This window comes from Mytilus californianus, unplaced genomic scaffold (genome assembly GCF_021869535.1).
Source record: "Mytilus californianus isolate M0D057914Y unplaced genomic scaffold, xbMytCali1.0.p SCAF_20, whole genome shotgun sequence".
Lineage (NCBI taxonomy): Eukaryota > Metazoa > Mollusca > Bivalvia > Mytilida > Mytilidae > Mytilus > Mytilus californianus.
Genome location: NW_026262669.1, coordinates 10901118 through 10921903, shown reverse-complemented (window position 1 = coordinate 10921903; position 20786 = coordinate 10901118). Strand labels below are relative to the sequence as shown.

Genomic DNA, 20786 nt, shown 5'->3' with positions numbered 1-20786 from the left:
ATAGAAATGACAAGGGGAGACAATTATGTGAAATTGATCTTATTTACTATCATTCTCTATTGTAAACATGGTTTCTTCATCTGTTAATCATGTTAATTGTCTGAACATATGATATTCAGTTAATGACAACCAGGGGAGTTAACTCCGTCAATTGTCTGAAGATATGATATTCATAGTTAATGACAACCAGCTGATTTAAGTCAGTTAATTGTCAATTTACAATCATTCTACATTATTACATTCATAACTTGAGACAATTTTATGTAAGCTGCTTCTTTCCGCCTATTTTTCTGACCATGCTGTAACTGTCTGCTTGATAGAAAGTAGCACTTCGCTGTAAAAATAAGATGTGGTATGATTGACAATGAGACAATAGACTTGATATGTACAATAAAACATGAGATTTGAAATGAATTTGTATAGAATGCATTCAATGACAACAAATTAAAGAATGATAAAAATTCTTCCCCCAAAAAATTATCAAATAAAATTTCCATCATATTTTACTAAATTTGATATAGAAGAATTTATATGGTGTTTTCAAAGTTAGATAATTTTATTTTAGATTTTGACCAATCAGAAATGGTAACAGATGAAGTGGTTTCTACAGAAACAGGAAATACTCCCACTCCCCATCAGTTAAATTATTCAGGTATGTTATAGATTATACATGTTATAAGAAATATGAATATTCAGTCAAAAAATGAACTGATAAAGAATCAATGGTCACCTTGGTCATGTTGGTCTGAGAAAGTGTATAATGCTGGTCTTACAGGTACCCTATTCATCTCCTGCAACATGTATCTTGAGCTGAGAATTAGACTCGTACCTATTTCTAATTATCAGATTCAAACTGGTACCCTACTCATGCCCTGGTATCTTGAGCTGAGAACTAGCCTGGTACCTATTACTATTAAACTGATAATCTCCCTCATTCCACTGTAGCTCCATTTAAACTGGATACTAAATATATTTTCTAAAAGGTAACCTAACTGTTTTCTCTAAGTACCCTAGCTGTACAAGCTCCTGTTACCTGTTACCTATTCTGTAATTCCCTCCTATATCAGGAGAACCACCAATACTCCAGATCGGCATAAAATCCCTTATAAATGATTTTAAAAATCTTCAGTTGATTTAAAAGGTAAAACTTTTAAAGCTTAGAAAGAGATAATAAAAAACCTCTTCTGGGGTATGTGACACCTATCACAGATATTTACATAAGCCATCGTACACGTTTAGGCTGGTCCATCGCTTCTATATACACATACATAAATTAAAAAAGTTCATTCATTGTTAAAAGTCTAAAATGTTCCTTGAATAGAACAAGTTTTCTCTTTGATTGGCATATCTATTAAGTGGTTTGAAACTGGTCATGTGACTTATGATCATGTGACTTAGGAATTTGTTGTAAACTACATTGGGGACCTGTAGTCTATACATTGAGGAGACAGGGATAGAGTTAAATAATCTCATTATTGTAATTATTCTGTGTATAGTGATTAATTATTAAATGATGAATTATTTCTGTGTCTTTTACCTGAGTATACCGAGTGTCTATATAAACACAACACCTACATCAAGGTTTACAATGAATATATACTGAGTGTATAAACGTACAATAAATCATGGAAACTATAATGGAAACGGAATATGTCAAAGAGACAACAACCCAACCAAAGAGCAGAAAAAAGCCATAGGCCACCGATAGGTTTTCAACGCAGTAAGAAAATCCCGCACAAAGAGGCCGGCTTCAGCTGTCCCCTCAACCATATTGTATACCAGTTCATTGAAAATTGACGCCACACTAAACTTCGAAAAAATTAATACAATGATCTAATAACAAATTTTCTTGGAAGTTGACCTATTGTCTTTCTAGTTGAATTTCAAACCTAAAAATGTGTTAGGTTTAAGGTATTTCAGATATTTTTGTTCTATTATCCCAAACTTCTTTTATTTGAGAAGAAATACCATATTTGTTAAAAAATTTTAAAATTAGAAATATTAGTAATGAAGTCATCTGTATTAATTGGATACAGTTGAAGAATAATTTCTAAATCTTCCAAGTTGTAACAAAACTTAAGTCAGTTTTGAAAAATCTAAAAACTACAGGATTTTTATACACATGTGTTGTTTACGGGACGTATTATGGTATACCGTTGTCCGTCGGTCGTCAACATGTCGGACAATAACCTAAAAGATGCTTTAAACAATATTCATGAAACTTAAATCTATTGACGTAAGCTACCTTCTGATTTTTATAAATTTTAGATTTTACATTTCCTAGTTATGGGATTTTATTCATAAAAAATGGGGGATTTTCCAGTTTTCTGACTAAAACTAAAAAATACTTGGAACAATTTTAATGAAACTTTGGTGAATTATTTATATATATTGACATAAGTTCCCTTTAGATTTTTAAAAATTTCTGATTTTATATTTTGGAGTATTGGGACTATATTCCAAAAAAGGTGGAATTTTAAGTTTTCAGACAATAACTCAAAAATGCTTTGTGTAAACATTACATCCACTTTATTTGAACTTTGGCGGATAGTTGTTTCATTGGAAATCATACCTCATCTCCTTATTTTTATTTTGAGCAATTTTAATGAGACTTTGTTGTTTGTTTTATATCTATTAATATAACATGTATAAGCTCCCTTTAGTTTTTTTTTATAAATTTCTGATAAGACATTGAGGAGTTATGGAACTTTATTAGTTGAAAAAAGAACAGGTGTATCATATGCTCATGGTGCAGCTCTTTATTTTTATTTTCTAAACTGGCAACTTTAATTTTCACATTTTTTATTTGTATTTTGAAATATATATTACATACATGACCTATATATAATAAAATCAAATTACATTGATTGAAAATCAATTATGAATTCCAGTAATTGATTATATTTTTTTCTGTGATTTTCCTTTAATAGTGTACTTCCCTAATACCATGGCATGTTGTATTGCCTAGATCTTCATGATTTGTATGTTTTAAATTTAGATTTTTCATCTCTACATGTGCTTCTACCATAGTATATTGTATTGCCTGGGTCTTCATGATTTTTATTTTTTAAGTTTGATTTTTCATCTCTACATGTACTACTACCATGGCATGTTGTATTGCCTGTGATATATAACTTAATACTACATAGTAAAGAGCAGTAATATTATACCCATTGTTAACCCTCAGGTCATAAACATCTTTCAATGAATGGAAAATAAATACAAGACTTTTTATAAATTTACATATTTTAAATCTGCAAGCATTCTATTTAATTTGATTTGCTGTGATTTTTGTAGAGTAAGAGTTTTGACTTATGATAATGGAGTATGAGATATAATGTAAATTGTTCAAGGTTTACGACACAAAATTGGAAACTTTTCACTGATAATAGCTCAACAAAAATACACTCCTTCTTTTTGTGACAGTTTTTCTTTTTACAAGTTTAAAGATTTGTAATAGATTAAGAGAACATGTTGTATTTTGGTTATGTTCAGTGTTGCGCGACCTGGTATAAAGGTATTTTGTCGCCTGGATAATTTGTCATGTAAAAGCCCTCTGATGTATGACTTAAAGTGACAATAATTGATATTTTAAGGGGGTAATGTTAGGGGGCACAACTCATGTGTGTAAAGAAGAAATAATTTATATTTTGAAAAGGTTATTCAAAGGGACAGAACTCATGTTTGACACAACTATATACTTAAAAGAGTAAAACTCTTAAGTATTTAAGTTTAATTGTTATAACTGTTGACATGGATGAGAATTCTTCTACTCTTCAGGAGAATTTTTAGCCAAAATGAAAAAAAAAAATTGCATTTAGGATTTCCGTATATATTTGTAGATACCCTACTTTGATGCTTTAAATCAGCTACCATAGATTTTAGTTTGGTATTTTTGTAGTCAATCATGACAAAACTCTCTCTCTCTCTCTCTCTCTATTTGTCACCCTGTGTTTTTGGGTGTCTGCCTCATTCATGTTGACATCTTCTTTATTGATAAAACTCTCTCTCTCTCTTAAAGAAAAGAAAACATATATCTCTTATTGCTGTTGTTCATCTCAAAGTTGTGTTGCATTTTATACATTATATATTTGAGTGACTTTCATAATAGGAACCAATAAAACATTGTCTTCTAGAAAACTTAAAAGTAATAATTGACTTTTTAGATCCAAATTAAGCTTTCCATAAGTTATTGTAAATACCTGTATTAAATTCCAATTAAACATGTTGAATACTCAGGCTTAAAAAGAAAGGTTTTAAAAGTGGTAAGGAGTTTTAAACTTATTATCCTGCTTAAGTACCCCTATCCATGATTATCCCACTTGAGTACCCCTATCCACAAATCTTGTATTGGAGAGGATGACCATATATTTGTAAATGTCCTAAAACACCATCCCTTAGTTCCTACATATATATCTGAAGACAGGATGGCTACGTTCCTCAAATTTTAATTATCTTATTTGTATAGTATACATACATATATATGTAAACAATTACTTTTACGGCATTTTATTTTACCTGTATGGTTTCATTGTGTTGTGTGTTGTAAGCTGGCGTCTTACGACAAAAAATCAAGTTTTTAAAAAATGTGTCTCAGTAATGATTCTGTGAGAAAAACAATATTAATTATTGAGGAATGTATTAATCCAAGTACATATAATGAAGACATAATCTTTCAATCAGTTTAATTGAAGTCTGGAGCTGGCATGTCAGTTAATTGCTAGTAGTCTGTTGTTATTTATGTATTATTGTCATTTTGTTTATTTTCTTTGGTTACATCTTCTGACATCAGACTCGGACTTCTCTTGAACTGAATTTTAAAGTGCGTATTGTTATGCGTTTACTTTTTTACATTGGCTAGAGGTATAGGGGGAGGGTTGAGATCTCATAAACATGTTTAACCCCGCCGCATTTTTGCGCCTGTCCCAAGTCAGGAGCCTCTAGCCTTTGTTAGTCTTGTATTATTTTTAATTTTAGTTTCTTGTGTACAATTTGGAGTTTAGTATGGCATTCATTATCACTGAACTAGTATATATATTTGTTTAGGGGCCAGCTGAAGGACGCCTCCGGGTGCGGGAATTTCTCGCTACATTGAAGACCTGTTGGTGACCTTCTGCTGTTGTCTGTTCTATGGTCGGGTTGTTGTCTCTTTGACACATTCCCCATTTCCATTCTCAATTTTATACAATATATTTATTACAATCTTGAATATAATAAAGGAATAAGGGAATGATTTTTAAATAAATGTTTTTAAGTAATGAAAAGACAGTGACCATTTGAATTGTTAAGTGAAAAATCCTCCTGAAGAAATTTAAAGGTCCTGTATAAAAGATCAGTGTAAAGATTGGGTAATTCTTCACCTTTGTAATTAAAAACAAAAAGTTCCCTCCCAAAAAAGAAAGGTTCTGTAAATCTGGACCCTTTCTAATTAAAACCCCTGAAATGAGGGAGTACTTGGCCTTTTTTAATTTGATGGTATATATTATTTATGGGGACTAAATGATGAGGGATGACTGAGTTCAAATAAGGTCTTTGTTAAAGATAGAAATAGGGTATATTTTAAGTGTAGGCCAGAGTAAGCTGTTAGGTATAGAGGTTACACTAGTTGGACCACTCTGAATATATTGGACCACTCTGAATATATTGGACCTCTCTGAATATACTGGACGACTCTGAATATGCTGGACGACTGACTGAATATATTGGACCACTCTGAATATATTGGACCACTCTGAATATATTGGACCTTTCTGAATATATTGGACCATGTGAACAAACATACTGGCATAGAATTTGTCTAATTTTTAAAGACAAATTAAATAAAGCATTTTGATTTTTGAGGATTTTGTTTTATTTGCTATAAGCAATATAGGTTAACACAAAATATAGCAACAACAAAAAATTCACCCCACACACTCCTAAAATTTCAAAACAGTTAGATAAGAATTTTAATTTGTTTTGGTCTATATGTTTATGACACAGCAGAGGGACCATTCAGCATGAATAGAAAAAAGTAACAAAAAAGAAAAAAAAAATAATTGCCCCACACACTCCTAACAGTTTGATATGAACCTTAATTTGTTTTGTCAATATGGTCTTGATCAACACAACAGAAGGAACGTAAGAAACGAACATTTTAACTTTTTTTTTAAATTTAGAAATACTATCAGGTGAAGCATAAATAACCTATTGTAAATTGTACTATAAATAGTTATCTTCAGCGTTAGATTTTATTTGACTTTAGTGACCTTGAAGTTTTCTCCCCCAGAAAACACTTCACTTTCATACCTCGACTCTATCTCCGTACTTGATAATCTACGGACAAACCAAACGTTAGGTAAATACCTCAGTAGATAGGAATTGGACCAGCGCCTTGGTGAAAACTACATTTTAATGGATTTGAAAGGTCAAAGGTCTTGGGGTCTTACTTTAAATGGTATTATCACTCCATTTTCTTTCATTTAAACCTCAGAGGCCTCCCATAGGAGAATCAACTTTTACTTAGCTTATTTAAATTTCTCTCTCCCAGGAAAGCAGTCCCACAGAAATTATAAATGGTTTTTAATATGTTACATGTCATATGATATGTTAAGCACAGATATTTTGGCCTTCATTTACTCTAGAGTACCCTGTACTTTAGGACTGTGATTAAGTTTAGGGTTAGGGTTTTGAGAAAGGTTATAGTTAGGTGTTGGGGCTAGGGTTAGGTTAGGGTTTGACTAAGTTTTTAATTAGGTGTATGGGCTTGGGTTAGGTCTAGGTTTATGCAGATTAACAATTTGAAGATGCAATTATACATATACGTATACAGATTGGTTTTCTTTGTGTTCTCTTACATTTAAGTATGGATGGTCATTTTAAGATGCTCACTTTGTGTACTAACAGACAGGTTGGATGATGTCCGTTATAGACAAGTGGATATCTTATCTAACGGATCCTCCATTAATTCTCACTACTGCTACACCAACTGTACTTAAAACAAAAGATAAACCACCACTTAAAGATAAAAGAAAAGTCACTTCCACACGGAGCCAAAAGTGAAGTTAAAAGCTCTATTTTTAGACCCGGAGCCACCAAGTCGATGTACGATCACAGATCAAATATTTTTCTGTCGCAATCCACGATGATGATTTTTGGCACGTAACCTATGTAACAAATATATCCTCCCTATATATAGATAAAATCTATCAGGGTCATAGAATTAAAGGATATCTCTACTTGACTGGTAATCTCTGTAGTGTAATCCATAGATCTACATGTACATGTCTCGATCACGATTATAATTCTGTCCCAGTTAATTCTTTTTATGTTAATTAGGTTAACAATGTTAAAGTACATCTTATATACAATGTTTATACTTCTAAAACGTCTTATATTTGGCAAGGGAATTATTATGGGTTGTAGTTCAACAATGATAGAATACTGGGTGTACTTCAGTCATTGTGTTTTGTTTTAGCAGTCTAAATCTTACCATTTACAACTATACAACAATTCATTGACATTTTTTGGATTTGGCAAGCAACTATTTCTAGGGGGGTGTTTAAGGTCCTTGAATACCCATGTTGGTCTCGCACAGTCGGTTTGGTAAACACAGCTGAAAAAAATGATTATTGTGAAGAAATGTACTTATAATAATATTTGGCAAAGTTAGGGAATTGTTTTATGGTTTGAGTTACATGTTCTTCATTCAACAGATTTTTATTACATCCAAGTTTAAGATGCTAGTTAAATTGACAGACTTTTCTGTACACAAATTAGGCTGTTAGTTTTCTCGTTTGAATTGTTTTACATTGTCATTTTGGGGCCTTTTATAGCTGACTGTGCGGTATGGGCTTTGCTCATTGTTGAAGGCTGTACGGTGACCTATAGTTGTTAATTTCTGTGTCATTTGGTCTCTTGTGGAGAGTTGTCTCATTGGCAATCATACCACATCTTCTTTTTTATATTTATAGCTATCAGAGCTGATATCATTACTAATTTTTTTTATTGCTTAATGTTCAGTGGCAAATATTTGATGCATATTCAGTTATTCTGATAGGTAAGAACCTTGATATGACCAGCCATCCATAAATTGGTACTTATCTAAAATTTACATCTAGAAATATATATGGATTCTTGAACATTCAACCAAGATTGATATAGGTACAAAAAAGTTAAAAGAATTCTTTTAAAATAATTTATATGCATTTCAATTACATGTACCACGTTAACGTCCTTTTTGAAAACATACATTGGTTGTGTGAAGGCTTTAAGATTTAATTTAGTCAATGAGAACAAGAGAGTGAAAATATCAAATGGAGTTATGTCCCCTGATTCAATAAATTTGTTTTCACAACAGAACTTGACTATTTAATAGGATTAAAAGGTACTTGACTTGGGATTGGAAAGAAAATATTAATTTATTCATTTGAATGAATGTATTTTAAATCTAATAACCTTATAAAAGAGCCCATTCTTCAAGCTACTTTAAGTTATAAATAAAACGTCTTGTTATTTCAACGATTCTGTAACGTACATCAAGTGTTATTTTTTCTCCTTTTTAAATCTTCGATCTCTGTTTAGAGGATTAAAGATTTGTTTTAAGGAGGAGTGTTGGAATCATTCCTTGATTTCCTAGGTGGACCAGTCTAATGTTAAAACTGTTCATTGATTTACCAGGGATAGTCCAGTCAAATGTTTAAAGTGTTCCCTTGTTTTACCATTCAAATATTTAAACTGTTCCTTGATTAACCTGTCGACTGTAGGTACTATGACTTTTAGGCCTTCTGTTTGGTACTACTGACTTTTAGATCTACTATTTTGTACTATTGAATTTTAGGCCTCCTATTTCATACTGTTGACTTTAAGGCTTTTACTGTTTGGTACTATAATTAATACTTAACTTTTAGTCCTACTGTTTTTAAGAATGGACAAAATTGCGAGATGAATTAATGTGATTTCAGGAAAATCTGCATACAGATACAAGTATCAGATATCAAAATGCAAGTTTTTATTATTGAGATACTCATCCAGTCGCATTTTTCATATAAATAAAAACTTGAGGATAATTTCTGATCTTACATTATGTCAAGTCTTGCCTCTTTTTGTATTTAATTTGTGATTAGTCCCAGATTGTTTCCAGGGCCCCAACAAGTCATTGAAAAGGTCCTCTGAGTAATTTGTGATTAGTCCCAGATTGTTTCCACGACCCCAACAAGTCGTAGATAAGGTCCTCTGACTAATTTGTGATTAGTCCCAGATTGTTTCCACGACCCCAACAAGTCGTAGATAAGGTCCTCTGACTAATTTGTGATTAGTCCCAGATTGTTTCCATGGCCCCAACAAGTCATAGAATAGGTCCTCTGACCAATTTGTGATTAGTCCCAGATTGTTTCAGCGGCCCAACAAGTCATAGAAAAGGTCCTCTGACTAATTTGTGATTAGTCCAAGTTTGTTTCCAAGGCCCAACAAGTCGTAGAAAAGGTCCTCTGACTAATTTGTGATTAGTCCCAGGTTGTTTCCACTGTGCCAACAAGTTATAGAAAAGGTCCTCTGACTAATTTCTGATTAGTCCCAGATTGTTTCCATGGCCCCAAAAAGTCATAGAAAAGGACCTCTGACTAATTTGTGATATAGGCTGCTTCACATTTGGTTTTGAACTCTCACTACTACAGAGAAACCTGTCTAATCGGAATCTTGCATAAACCGAAAACCTTTCTAAACCAAATCTTGCATAAACTGAAAGCCTGTCTAAACGGAATCTTGCATAAACCGAAAACCTGTCTAAACCAAACTTGTTCTTAAGACCAGTCATATCAAATTTTATGTTTTGTGAACCTTATTAAACTGAACATCTGCCAAAACCGAACAAAATCCAAAGTGCCGAAGTGGTTCGTTTTAGACAGGTTTCACTGTATACATATTTTCTAGTAATTTGTTTGAAGTTTTCTTATTTAATTAATAGATATTTAACCTTTGACCTCAAAAATATTTGTTGAATAAGGAAATGAAGATGTTTTTTGCTATCAAACATGATTATAATGCCTTGGAGCAACTTAATATTTTATGATATTTATTAGGAATCACAAAAATAAAAACTCATATTTTAAATATTGGTTGCATTATTTCTATTGAGGCATTTCCTTAAATTGCAATGTATAACATACCAGTTTGAATTTTATTCGGAAAAAAGTGCCAGTATTTGTCAAAATTTTGATACTTTCTGTCAAGTTTAACCACGAAGTCCCTGTATTTGTCTAAATACCTATACTTTTGGTAAAGTCTAGATAGCCCAGTCCATGTCAGTTGTGATATTTACACTGTCTTCCTATACAATTCACAATATTCGTCTTATTTCACAAAGATCCATAAATTTCAGTGTAATGATCGTCTCTAAACAGAGAAATCAAATATAATTACAACTCTTATAGATTACCATGCAATCGTCAGCTCCTATAAATCATTATCTGTATTTACATGATGTCTTTGTATGTAGTCAAAATATCGTAAATTTAAATCATGCAAACAGTTTTATGATTGTTTTAAATTTCTGCATAGAAATGTTTGACATTGTCCGATAGAAAAATAAGGAGATGTGGTATGATTGCAAAAGTTACACATTACTATCCATGCATCAAAGACCAAAGATTTGAATAGCTGCAGGTTATTGTATTGCCTTCAAGATTGCTGATGTGCACCCTGTTCCCCACTCCACCAACCTTAATTCCTAAAATTGTATTGCCTTCAAGATTGCTGATGTGCACCCTGTTCCCCACTCCACCAACCTTAATTCCTAAAATTGTATTGCATTCAAGATTGCTGATGTGCACCCTGTACCCCACTCCACCAACCTTAATTCCTAAAATTGTATTGCATTCAAGATTGCTGATGTGCACCCTGTACCCCACTCCACCAATCTTAATTCCTAAAATTGTATTGAAGATTGAAGACTATAATTTATATTTGAGGGGTTGACATCTTGTAATATGCAGACAGGTAGACAACATATCCTTCTACCATCCTGGCTGTCTCTCAATAACATTTGTTCAAACATCTATGTATATCACGATTTACAAGCAAAAAATCATTATAATATATATCTGTGGAGCCAGTGTTAACTAGACAACACAACAGGATTTGGTCACCTGAAGGCATGGCCAGTAAAAGATAGTGAGGTCAGTCGCACGAAACAACAGGATTAAGTCACCTGAAGGCATAGTCCGGGAAAAGTTAGTTTGCTCAGACCTTGACTTTGTTATAAGTTTTAAAGCTCTACCCCTTCCTGAGGGTCGTAATGGGGGTACCTTCATGACAAATAACGATAAAAAATCCTGCCAAATGACGTTAAAAATCCTGCCAAATGACGTTAACGGTAATTTTTGGTGCATCACGATAAAATGTACACTTTCCTTTAGACTGATTTTGATGAATCTCGTTATATTTTCCAAAAATAACGGTAACGATAATTATTTGAGACCTCTGACGAATCACGATTATGATATTTTGAAGAATCACCTTAAAATTTAAACCAATTTGACGCTAACAGTAGCTGAAAATGACCATTTGACGCCTGCTGGTAAAGGGCATTACTACACTCCTTCCTGTTTTATATGTTTTGCCACAAATGAAAAGCAAAATAACATGTAAGACTTTTTCTTTTTTTTACTCCCATGTCTATATAAGTATTAGTTTGTAGTTAATAAAACAACTTCAGATTTAAAGATTAAGTATCTGTGTCTAATAACTTTAGGCTGACTTGATGTTAAACAATCATCAATCAATCAATTAATCAATAAACTTTATAACTAGTCAGATTGTTATAATCAGAGCAGAATAATTACAACATGATACTGACATGATTTCAATGATAGAACTGATTGTAACATACAACATATATACCTATATAAAAAAATGTTGATATATTGGTAAAGAATAGCTATATGTCTTATTTCTTAATATTACTGTTATTTTTGACAATCAAAACATTCTTTACATTATTAAAGAAAAAAAGGCCATCATTTAACCACAATTTTTTATATCCACAGTTTGCCTTTTAAAAATTTACAGTATTATCTGTGTCAGTAACCTGACCACCCCTTTTGGATTAGTAAATGGACTATTCCATTGGAGCCAGTTTTATGCTATGAAGTAAAGAGTCGTTTGTAAAGAATGTATGGCGCCCACTACACAATGTTATAGGGTTAACATAGAGGTTGTGTGGAGACGTCTTGTAAATTAGCTGGATTGTAGGACTCTTAAAATTGTTAAGGATTAATTATACTAATCAGACTGTGTTTGTTATGCTTAAAACATTAAAGAAATGACTATGTGTGGGTCACATTCCATAGTATTATTATGTATAGTTGTTCTGGATATATCTCTCACTGACAGTTAAAAGTTAAATAACACTCCTATTTCCTTAATATTATCATTTTTGCTTAGTTTATATGAATAATCCCCCTTAATTAAACTATTGTGAGTTTTCAGTACATACCTTTTTGGTGAAAATTAGAAACAAACTCATTAGATGTAGCAATGTTTTCACAAGGTTCATGCATTGAAGAAATCAGGACAAACAACACTCTGTCACTTATTTTTAGAAAATTTTATTTGTAAAATATTTATAATTTGCATTGGTTTTGAGCATCATTTCTTCACCACACCTCTTGAGCCTCATGTATCTCTGTTATGGCAAACCTCTAGACCTCTACAATGTTGTAAGACGCCATGTCATATTTCTTTGGTTTTAGCCAAAATTATGATTACTTCTCTATCTGATTGAGATAGCATGAATTGAAATAAATGTGAAGCACCTCTGTTCTGAAGCAGTGGTGGATGGAGGATTGGGTGAATTTGTGCATATCTGTTGCCAAGTTTTTTTTGTTGCAATTATTTGGAAATTTTGTTTACATGGAAAATAAAAAACAAAAAAATGCAACAGAAAAATATAGAGACCTGAAATATTAAGAATTTTAGGAAATACTGGTGTAGGTAAAAAAAAATGTGAATGATGACATGGTTTTATTATAATACAGGTCAGTGAGTGAGTGGCTTGTTTCATAAAAATAGATAGGACTAAGTAATATTTGTTGTAAGCTATACTGAAATGTTCCTCTGTAGATTATTTACCCTCCCCCCCCCTTCCCCCAGCCCCAATAAAACTCTTAGTGAAGGAATATTAAGCTAACCAAAGTGGACTTAACTCGATATATGGGACATTTTCAGTACACCTTTGCAAAAAAATTTATTTTTAATGGAAAATGCAGTTGTAAGTGTTTATATGAAAGTTTGTAGGATTTATGAGTTGGAACATCAATAGTAAACACAAGTTACATTTATTTTGAGATTAAAATGTATTTAAGTCTGATGTTTGGGTAATTTATGTGCGTACAGTGTCATATGGAATTGTTCCTCTGGTAGAGAGTCCCACAACTATATATAGATTATTCACCTCCTTCCCTAACCTCAATAAAACTCTAGTGAAGGAATATTAAGCTAACCAAAGTAGAGATATATAGATTTCACCACTGCAACAAGTGTGTTACGATATTTCTCCACTCGAGACAGTTAAATTTTAATATTTAAAGCGCGAGGCTTGCCGAGCTTTTTAAATACTTTAAATTTAACTGTTGAGAGTGGAGAAATATCGTAATACACGAGTTAAAGTGATGGAATCTGTTTCTCTAATGATTCTTATCCTTCCTTTTCAAAGATTTTCAGAAAGTTGTGTTCTTTATATGTGACGTCATCAGGCATGGTCGCCTTTTTTCATGACGTCACAATAGGAAAATTCAGAAGAAACCAAGAAAATTTGACGTCATAATTAGATTTCGACCAATCATTTGCCGAGAACAAATTTTTCACTAGTGAGGAGAAATATTTTTCTCACACCGGTCAAGAAATGTGAAAATAGCACAAAAAGTAGAGATAACTGGATTTATCCACAGTTTGTACATTTTCTCTTTGATCTTACTGCCTAATATTTTTAAGATCATGGACAGGACTTGATACTCGAAAATATTAGGCAATGACGTGATGTATCAGTGCAGCGATGTCATTCATACAACCGAACAACTATCACAACGTTTTGTACGCGTAAAATAGTTTTACTAACTATTTCATTTGATTTCATATTTTCAACCCCAAAAACATACAGTTCGGAGACAAATTACTGATAAAAAGAATAATGGCCCTAGCAGGCTCGCTTGATATTCTTGCTGATAAAGTCCGTATCGAAAATGAAAATGCCATTATTCTATATATATATATATACCTTACTCTTTCTTGTTACCACATAATTAATGTAACAAGTCATTGTAGACTCACAATATAGAGTGCTTAATGTCCACCTTTACTGGATATCTCATGTTGGTGCTTCTCAAAAAGAAGGTTTATACAGAGCATGGATATATACATATTTATTGACTGACTGTGTTGGTAATTCTTGTTTTTTTTAAATTTTCAGATGATTCAATGTCGTCTAACAATGGTTGTGTTCGAGGACCACATTGGTGTACTGTGGCGTACTGGGAATTGCGACAGCGCGTTGGACGTTTGTATATGGTGTACGACCCTAATGTTAATATATTTCAATCACTACCTCATGGGGACGGACTGTCCCTAGAATTACTTCAGAAAGATGCCGAAACTGAGTCAGTAAAACGAACTCGTGATAAAATAGGTATAGGTGTTGTGTTAAGCCGTGAAGATGATGGAGTTTGGCTTTATAATCGCTCACAATTTCCAGTGTTTGTCAACTCGCCTACTTTAGAGAATATTCATTCAAGAACGTTGCCGGTTTTAAAACTATTACCTGGATATTCAATCAAAATATTTGACTATGATAGTGTGCGACTGTTAAAACAGTTAACAGACAAACGATATCTGGACGGTCCTTTTGACCCAGCGTCTGTCAGGATAAGTTTTGCTAAAGGCTGGGGACCAAACTACCACAGACAGTTTATAACTTCATGTCCGGCTTGGCTGGAAGTTTTAATGACTATTGATAGGTGATAGTTGTTACTGTAGAGGTCATATGTATTCTTAACATTCAATTTAAAAAATAACTTACACTTTCTTATTGTGACTGAATTATTTGAAATGTTGGACAAAGGGAGGCAACTCTTGTTGTTTTTGAATGGTTGAAAGATTCAACTTGTTTTTGGTTTTTTTGTTTTAAAGTTTTTACTAAATATAAATCTTAATATTTTTTATTGTTTATTTTTAAAAAAGAAAACTTTTTAATTCTTTGTTACAATGTTAGTATATATATCCTCTGTGAGAGGGTGTAAGTTATTTTTGGAATGGAGACTTCCAGATTAAGTTTAAGACTATTACATGGTTAGTTCCAGAGAAAATATCAGTATGTCAAGTCTATACACGTCTAAATTTAATTTATTTCTCATATAAGAAATGGATATAATGTCACATAATAAAAAGGGTTTATTTCCATTGTTTAGCCGGTTCACTCAGGGTTGTTGGGCAAACAAAAAATATGTGTGTCTACTATAACCTGCTGAAAAAATGTAGGGTCGGTAAGTTGGCAAAACTTTTAAAAATATTTTTTTATATTGAACAGCAAACCCGGAAATAGCCTGATCCTTTATTGCAATTATCAATATTTCCAGTTAATGGCCATTTGTCACAGTTGTTTTTGTCAGTTGGATATGTTTTTACTTGGTTTTACACAATATTTGTTGATCATTTTTGGCATTTAGCTAGTTATTTGACAAAGAGTACATAATTGTCAACAAAAATACTAGAGAAAATATAATTTGCCCAATTTTCAGTGAAAAAAAGTTAGGGTAGGTTCTCAAAAAATAGAGTATGTCCTGCTTCTGTAAAAACACATACTTTTTATTTTGGCCTTAACCGTTCTACAGTAAACACACATACTTTTTATTTTGGCCTTAGCAGTTCTTCTGTAAACACACATACTTTTTATTTTGGCCTTAGCTGATCTACTGTAAACATACATACTTTTTTTATTTTGGCCTTAGCCGTTGTTCTGTAAAAACACATACTTTTTATTTTGGCCTTGGGCATTCTACTGTAAACACATAATTTTAATTTTGGCCTTAGTTGTTCTACTGTAAACACACATACTTTTTATTTTAGCCTTAGCTGATCTACTGTAAACACACATACTTTTTATTTTGGCCTTAGCTGATCTACTGTAAACACACATACTTTTTATTTTGGCCTTAACTGATCTACTGTAAACACACATACTTTTTATTTTGGCCTTAGTCGTTCTACTGTAAACACACATACTTTTTATTTTGGAGCCATTCTCTATGTTTTGTTGTATCCTGTTTAAGTATAAGGAAATGTAATGTAAAGAAATACTTAGAATGATTTAGTTTCTCTCCTGAGGAATTATTGTTCCATTGACAGTCTTTTCTCTCCTGGGGAATTATTGTTCCATTGACAGTCTTTTCTCTCCTGGGGAATTATTGTTCCATTGACAGTCTTTTCTCTCCTGGGGAATTATTGTTCCATTGACAGTCTTTTCTCTCCTGGGGAATTATTGTTCCATTGACAGTCTTTTCTCTCCTGTGGAATTATTGTTCCATTGACAGTCTTTTCTCTCCTGGGGAATTATTGTTCCATTGACAGTCTTTTCTCTCCTGGGGAATTATTGTTCCATTGACAGTCTTTTCTCTCCTGGGGAATTATTGTTCCATTGACAGTCTTTTCTCTCCTGGGGAATTATTGTTCCATTGACAGTCTTTTCTCTCCTGGGGAATTATTGTTCCATTGACAGTCTTTTCTCTCCTGGGGAATTATTGCTCCATTGACAGTCTTTCTATATCTTAAAAATGTTTTGTATATCCTCTGAGTAAAACATTTGGTTTATTTCTGACCTTTCTATAATTCTACTTGTAAAGGGCATTTCACCATGGCAACGCTTATTTTTTCTGGAACAATCTTTGTAACATTAGGGCATTTATAATATGTTTAGTTACCTCTATTTGAAGACTAGGGGGAGTAACTCTGTGCTATATCGATTTATAGACAAAGACAAGTAACTTAGTTTATACTACCTGGCTAATACTGTTTCAGTAATCGTGGTAATGGATCAGTAATATCAGTTATAAGGCTGAACACAAACATACATCTTCAATTAAAAATACTGTAAATTCAGAAACTATTGCGTGCATTTATTATTGCGATTTTTCAAGAATGGACAAAAATGCGAGATTAATTATTGCGATATCATGAAAATCTGCATACAGATATATGTAACAGACATCAGAATGCGAGTTCTTATTATTGCGTTAGTCACCCAGTCGCATTATTCGCATTAATAAAAACCTCGCAATAATTTCTGAATTTACAATAAGTTACAATATTACAGTTGTATTTGATACTTACAAAACAGAGCTTCTTCCCTTAGTAATTCCTTCTATAGATAAGATATAGCGTTAACAGTTTGTATACTGAAGTAAACTCAGGTTTTTATTGAATACTTAATATTGTGCCATTTTTGTTTATTTTGTCATTGATGATAATATGGTCAAAGGGAGACAACTCCCAGAGTAAAGTTCAGCTTACATGGATTTTGTTATTTCAACCTTTTATATAATCAAATTCAGCATCACCACCTTGAAAATACATTGAGCTATTGTATTCAATATTTTTAGAAATTTCATGTTAATTTGAGTGTACACAAGTGAATGAGTCAAACTTTCTACTTGGAGTTGCCTCCCTTTGACCATATTAACATCCATTTGAGCTGTAGTATATCTAAGTGGTTTCATAATAATACACACACATATGTCATTCAATAAATGTATCAGGAATTATAAACGACAGTTTGAATAGGCATGTAATGTTTGCCACTAGATATTAATCAACCATTAATCATTATAGATATTAAAGGCTATGATTTGTTCAGATCTAAACAACAAGTTCTTGGTATTGGAGACATTTTTTACATATTAAGCATCAGCCTAAATATGTTATTTCAGAACCTGATGCATTCTGGGTAATATATTTTTTTTTTATAAAGTGTTGGATGATTCAGGTGGTTGTGATGCAAATATGGTCAAAGGGAAGTAACTCCAAGATTAAAATAGAAATTGGCTGGAAAAAAAATCTATTGTTTTAATACACGTGTATAAGAGTTATTTGGAAAAATAATTAGTCAAGAAATTTAATACCTAATAATTGTTGAATGAATTGATTGACTTTTATGTAAGATATATAATTTTGATGTTGTTTGTTAGAAGATAGAACGTTTGAAATAATTAGAGTCTGATTCAACATACGCAAATAAATCTTTCAATACAGAAAATAAGTTTGCCCTTTTTTTTCAAATTTTTTTTAATGGTTAGATGCTATTTAGAAATTTTGTTGAAAAAGTATTCAGTGATGAAGGGAGAGCTTAATTACATTATAAATTTGTTTTAATAACTTTATCGTGGACATGGTGGGTAGACACAAACAACCAATCGAAATCAACAAGGTTCACATTTTCAATAAGACATAAATGAAGAATTTGTCAACTTGTGTGTTGTAGAACTATGAAAATTCAACAAAGGGAAGTAACTCCAACAACAAAATTAAAAGAACCACAGTTATGAAGAGATATAAAATTAAGTTTTAATTTCGTAGTGCCATTTCGTAAAATCATCTTGCGGTACAATTGATGCAGTTAAATTTCACAAGTGCTAATTTTTTTTAATTTGTATGTTCTTGATACTCTGTTTGGCCTAGCCTTACAGTCATAAAGATTGTCGTACACCAACTCAGATTGTCGTACACCAACTCAGAAATCAACCAATCAAAATACTGGATTTGGTATTTTGAGCATAAAATTTGTCAATAATAAGCCAAAATAATGAAGAAAAGAGAAAAATTTGGTGATAAGGAATAGAAAATAATGACCTACAAAATTAAAGATTGTAGAAATGAAGACCCCATTTAGAGCCTCATTAAAATATAGAATACACAATGAGTGTAAGAAAGTTGTTTATACATGTGTGTTCTTTTTATAGCATTGTATCATTCAAAACTATAAAAACCATAAACTTCAGCAAAAGATATACAGTTTTACCTCAAAATATATTTGTTAAGATTTGATTTGGATTTAAGGGGGTACCTGACAATGAACATGATGAAGGGAAATAACTCTCTATAGGTCAACAGAACGTTTTAATAGCAGTGTAAAATCAAAGCATTTAGCAGCTTCACATGTTACTTTTAGTTATTTTGTTTTGAATATATTTTTAGAAAAGAAATTTTTAAACTTCAGAATTTTTACATTTAAAAAAAGAAATTTTAATGGTAGGGATAGTTTTTAAAGAGGGTAGAAATGGGGTGCCTTACCCCCACATAACAATTACGGGTAAATTATTTTTTTACTTTAACAAAATTATTTTTCTTTGTTTTGCGCCAACAATATCCTTAAAAAATATGATTTGAGGAATGACTTTACATTTGTAGTCTCATATGATCCTCAAGATGACTAAAAGGAGGAGTTTGATGCTCGATAAAAACCTCAAGATGGCTACAAGTGGGAGTTTAATAAATACTATTCCTATCATTGTTAAATACTCTTTGGTCAAGCCCCTCAGGTACCCCCTTGATAATGTATAACTGTTATGATTGTATGTTAAAGAGATAAATGATTGTATGTTTGTTTGTTGGTTATGATGTTATAAGAGTATTGTAGGTTGACTGTTTGTGTGACTGTTTGTTGGTAAGATGTTAAATAACTGTACACTGATATGTGTTAGAGTGGCTCTCTCTGACAAGAGTCGAAAATAAAAATACTATTAAATATTCTTTCCTTTTTTACTTTTTTCATTTTACTGTCTTTTGACTCTGGATTATATAATTTTTCAACAGGTAACCTAATCTGTGGTAGGACATCCTGGTACTCAGTCAAGTGTGAGCAACCAAAAGAAGTAAAATCAAACATATAATCAGTGCAATTTTGGGGGAAAGTTTACTGTTTTCCCATGATTTTGTCTTGTATAGAATACATAAAATAGTAAATTTCCCCCCTAAATTGTACCGATTGTAAGCTTGATTTTACTTCTTTATGTTGCTCTTACTTGACCGAGTACCAGGATGTTCAACCACAGAGAAGGTAACCTGTCGAAATAATATAAACTCCTGAATCAAAAGTCGGTAATATGAAAAAATCTATTAATTATATATTGCGATTTCAGGAAAATCAACATAGTGATTACATATATATATATATCGAATCAAGTCGCATTATTCGCATTAATAAAAAACCTTCCAATAATTTCTGAATTTACAGCAAATAGTTGAGATAGCATAACGATACATGAGCCTTGGTGGCAGAGTGGTCGAAGTAGTTGATCTACTGTATCTACTGTCATCACTGAGATTGTGAGTCCGAATCCCTCACGTGTCAGGTGCGCTCGACTCCAATCTTTATTGATAAGGTTTGTTAATTTTTCTACCGTAGGTCAGTGGTTCTCTTTGGACACTCCGACTTCCTCCACCAATAAAAACTGACCACCACGAAATAGCACAACAGTGCTGAAATTGGCCTTAAACAAAAAATCAAACAATGATACTTGATTTGCCTTCATCATGCAAAAGACTTTAAAATTTGTATTTGCTGCTATTCCGCTAAGCACTCAGCATTAATGAGTAAGAGCAAAGACGAGTAGGCTTGGAGTCTGGATAGGATGACATGTCTTCCTGTGGACTGTTACCTTATGAACCAGCAAGTTAAAAATCCGGCTCAGCTTGTGGGTCTAGTACAAAACATGGTTAATATTCATTTTATTTTTTAATTTTCCACTAGACATTAAGCAGCCATC

General features: G+C 32.3%; 1 protein-coding gene across 1 annotated transcript in view; it reads left to right on the top strand.

Moving 5' to 3' along the window:
* Positions 1-19765, top strand: part of LOC127731781 (mothers against decapentaplegic homolog 6-like) — a 30180-nt gene extending 10415 nt beyond the window's left edge. The window contains exons 3-4 of the mRNA XM_052240614.1: positions 566-652; positions 14444-19765. Coding sequence (XP_052096574.1) covers positions 566-652; positions 14444-14991 — 635 coding nt within the window. The 3' untranslated portion in view covers positions 14992-19765. The remainder of the gene's footprint in view (positions 1-565; positions 653-14443) is intronic.
* Positions 19766-20786: the final 1021 nt, after the last annotated feature.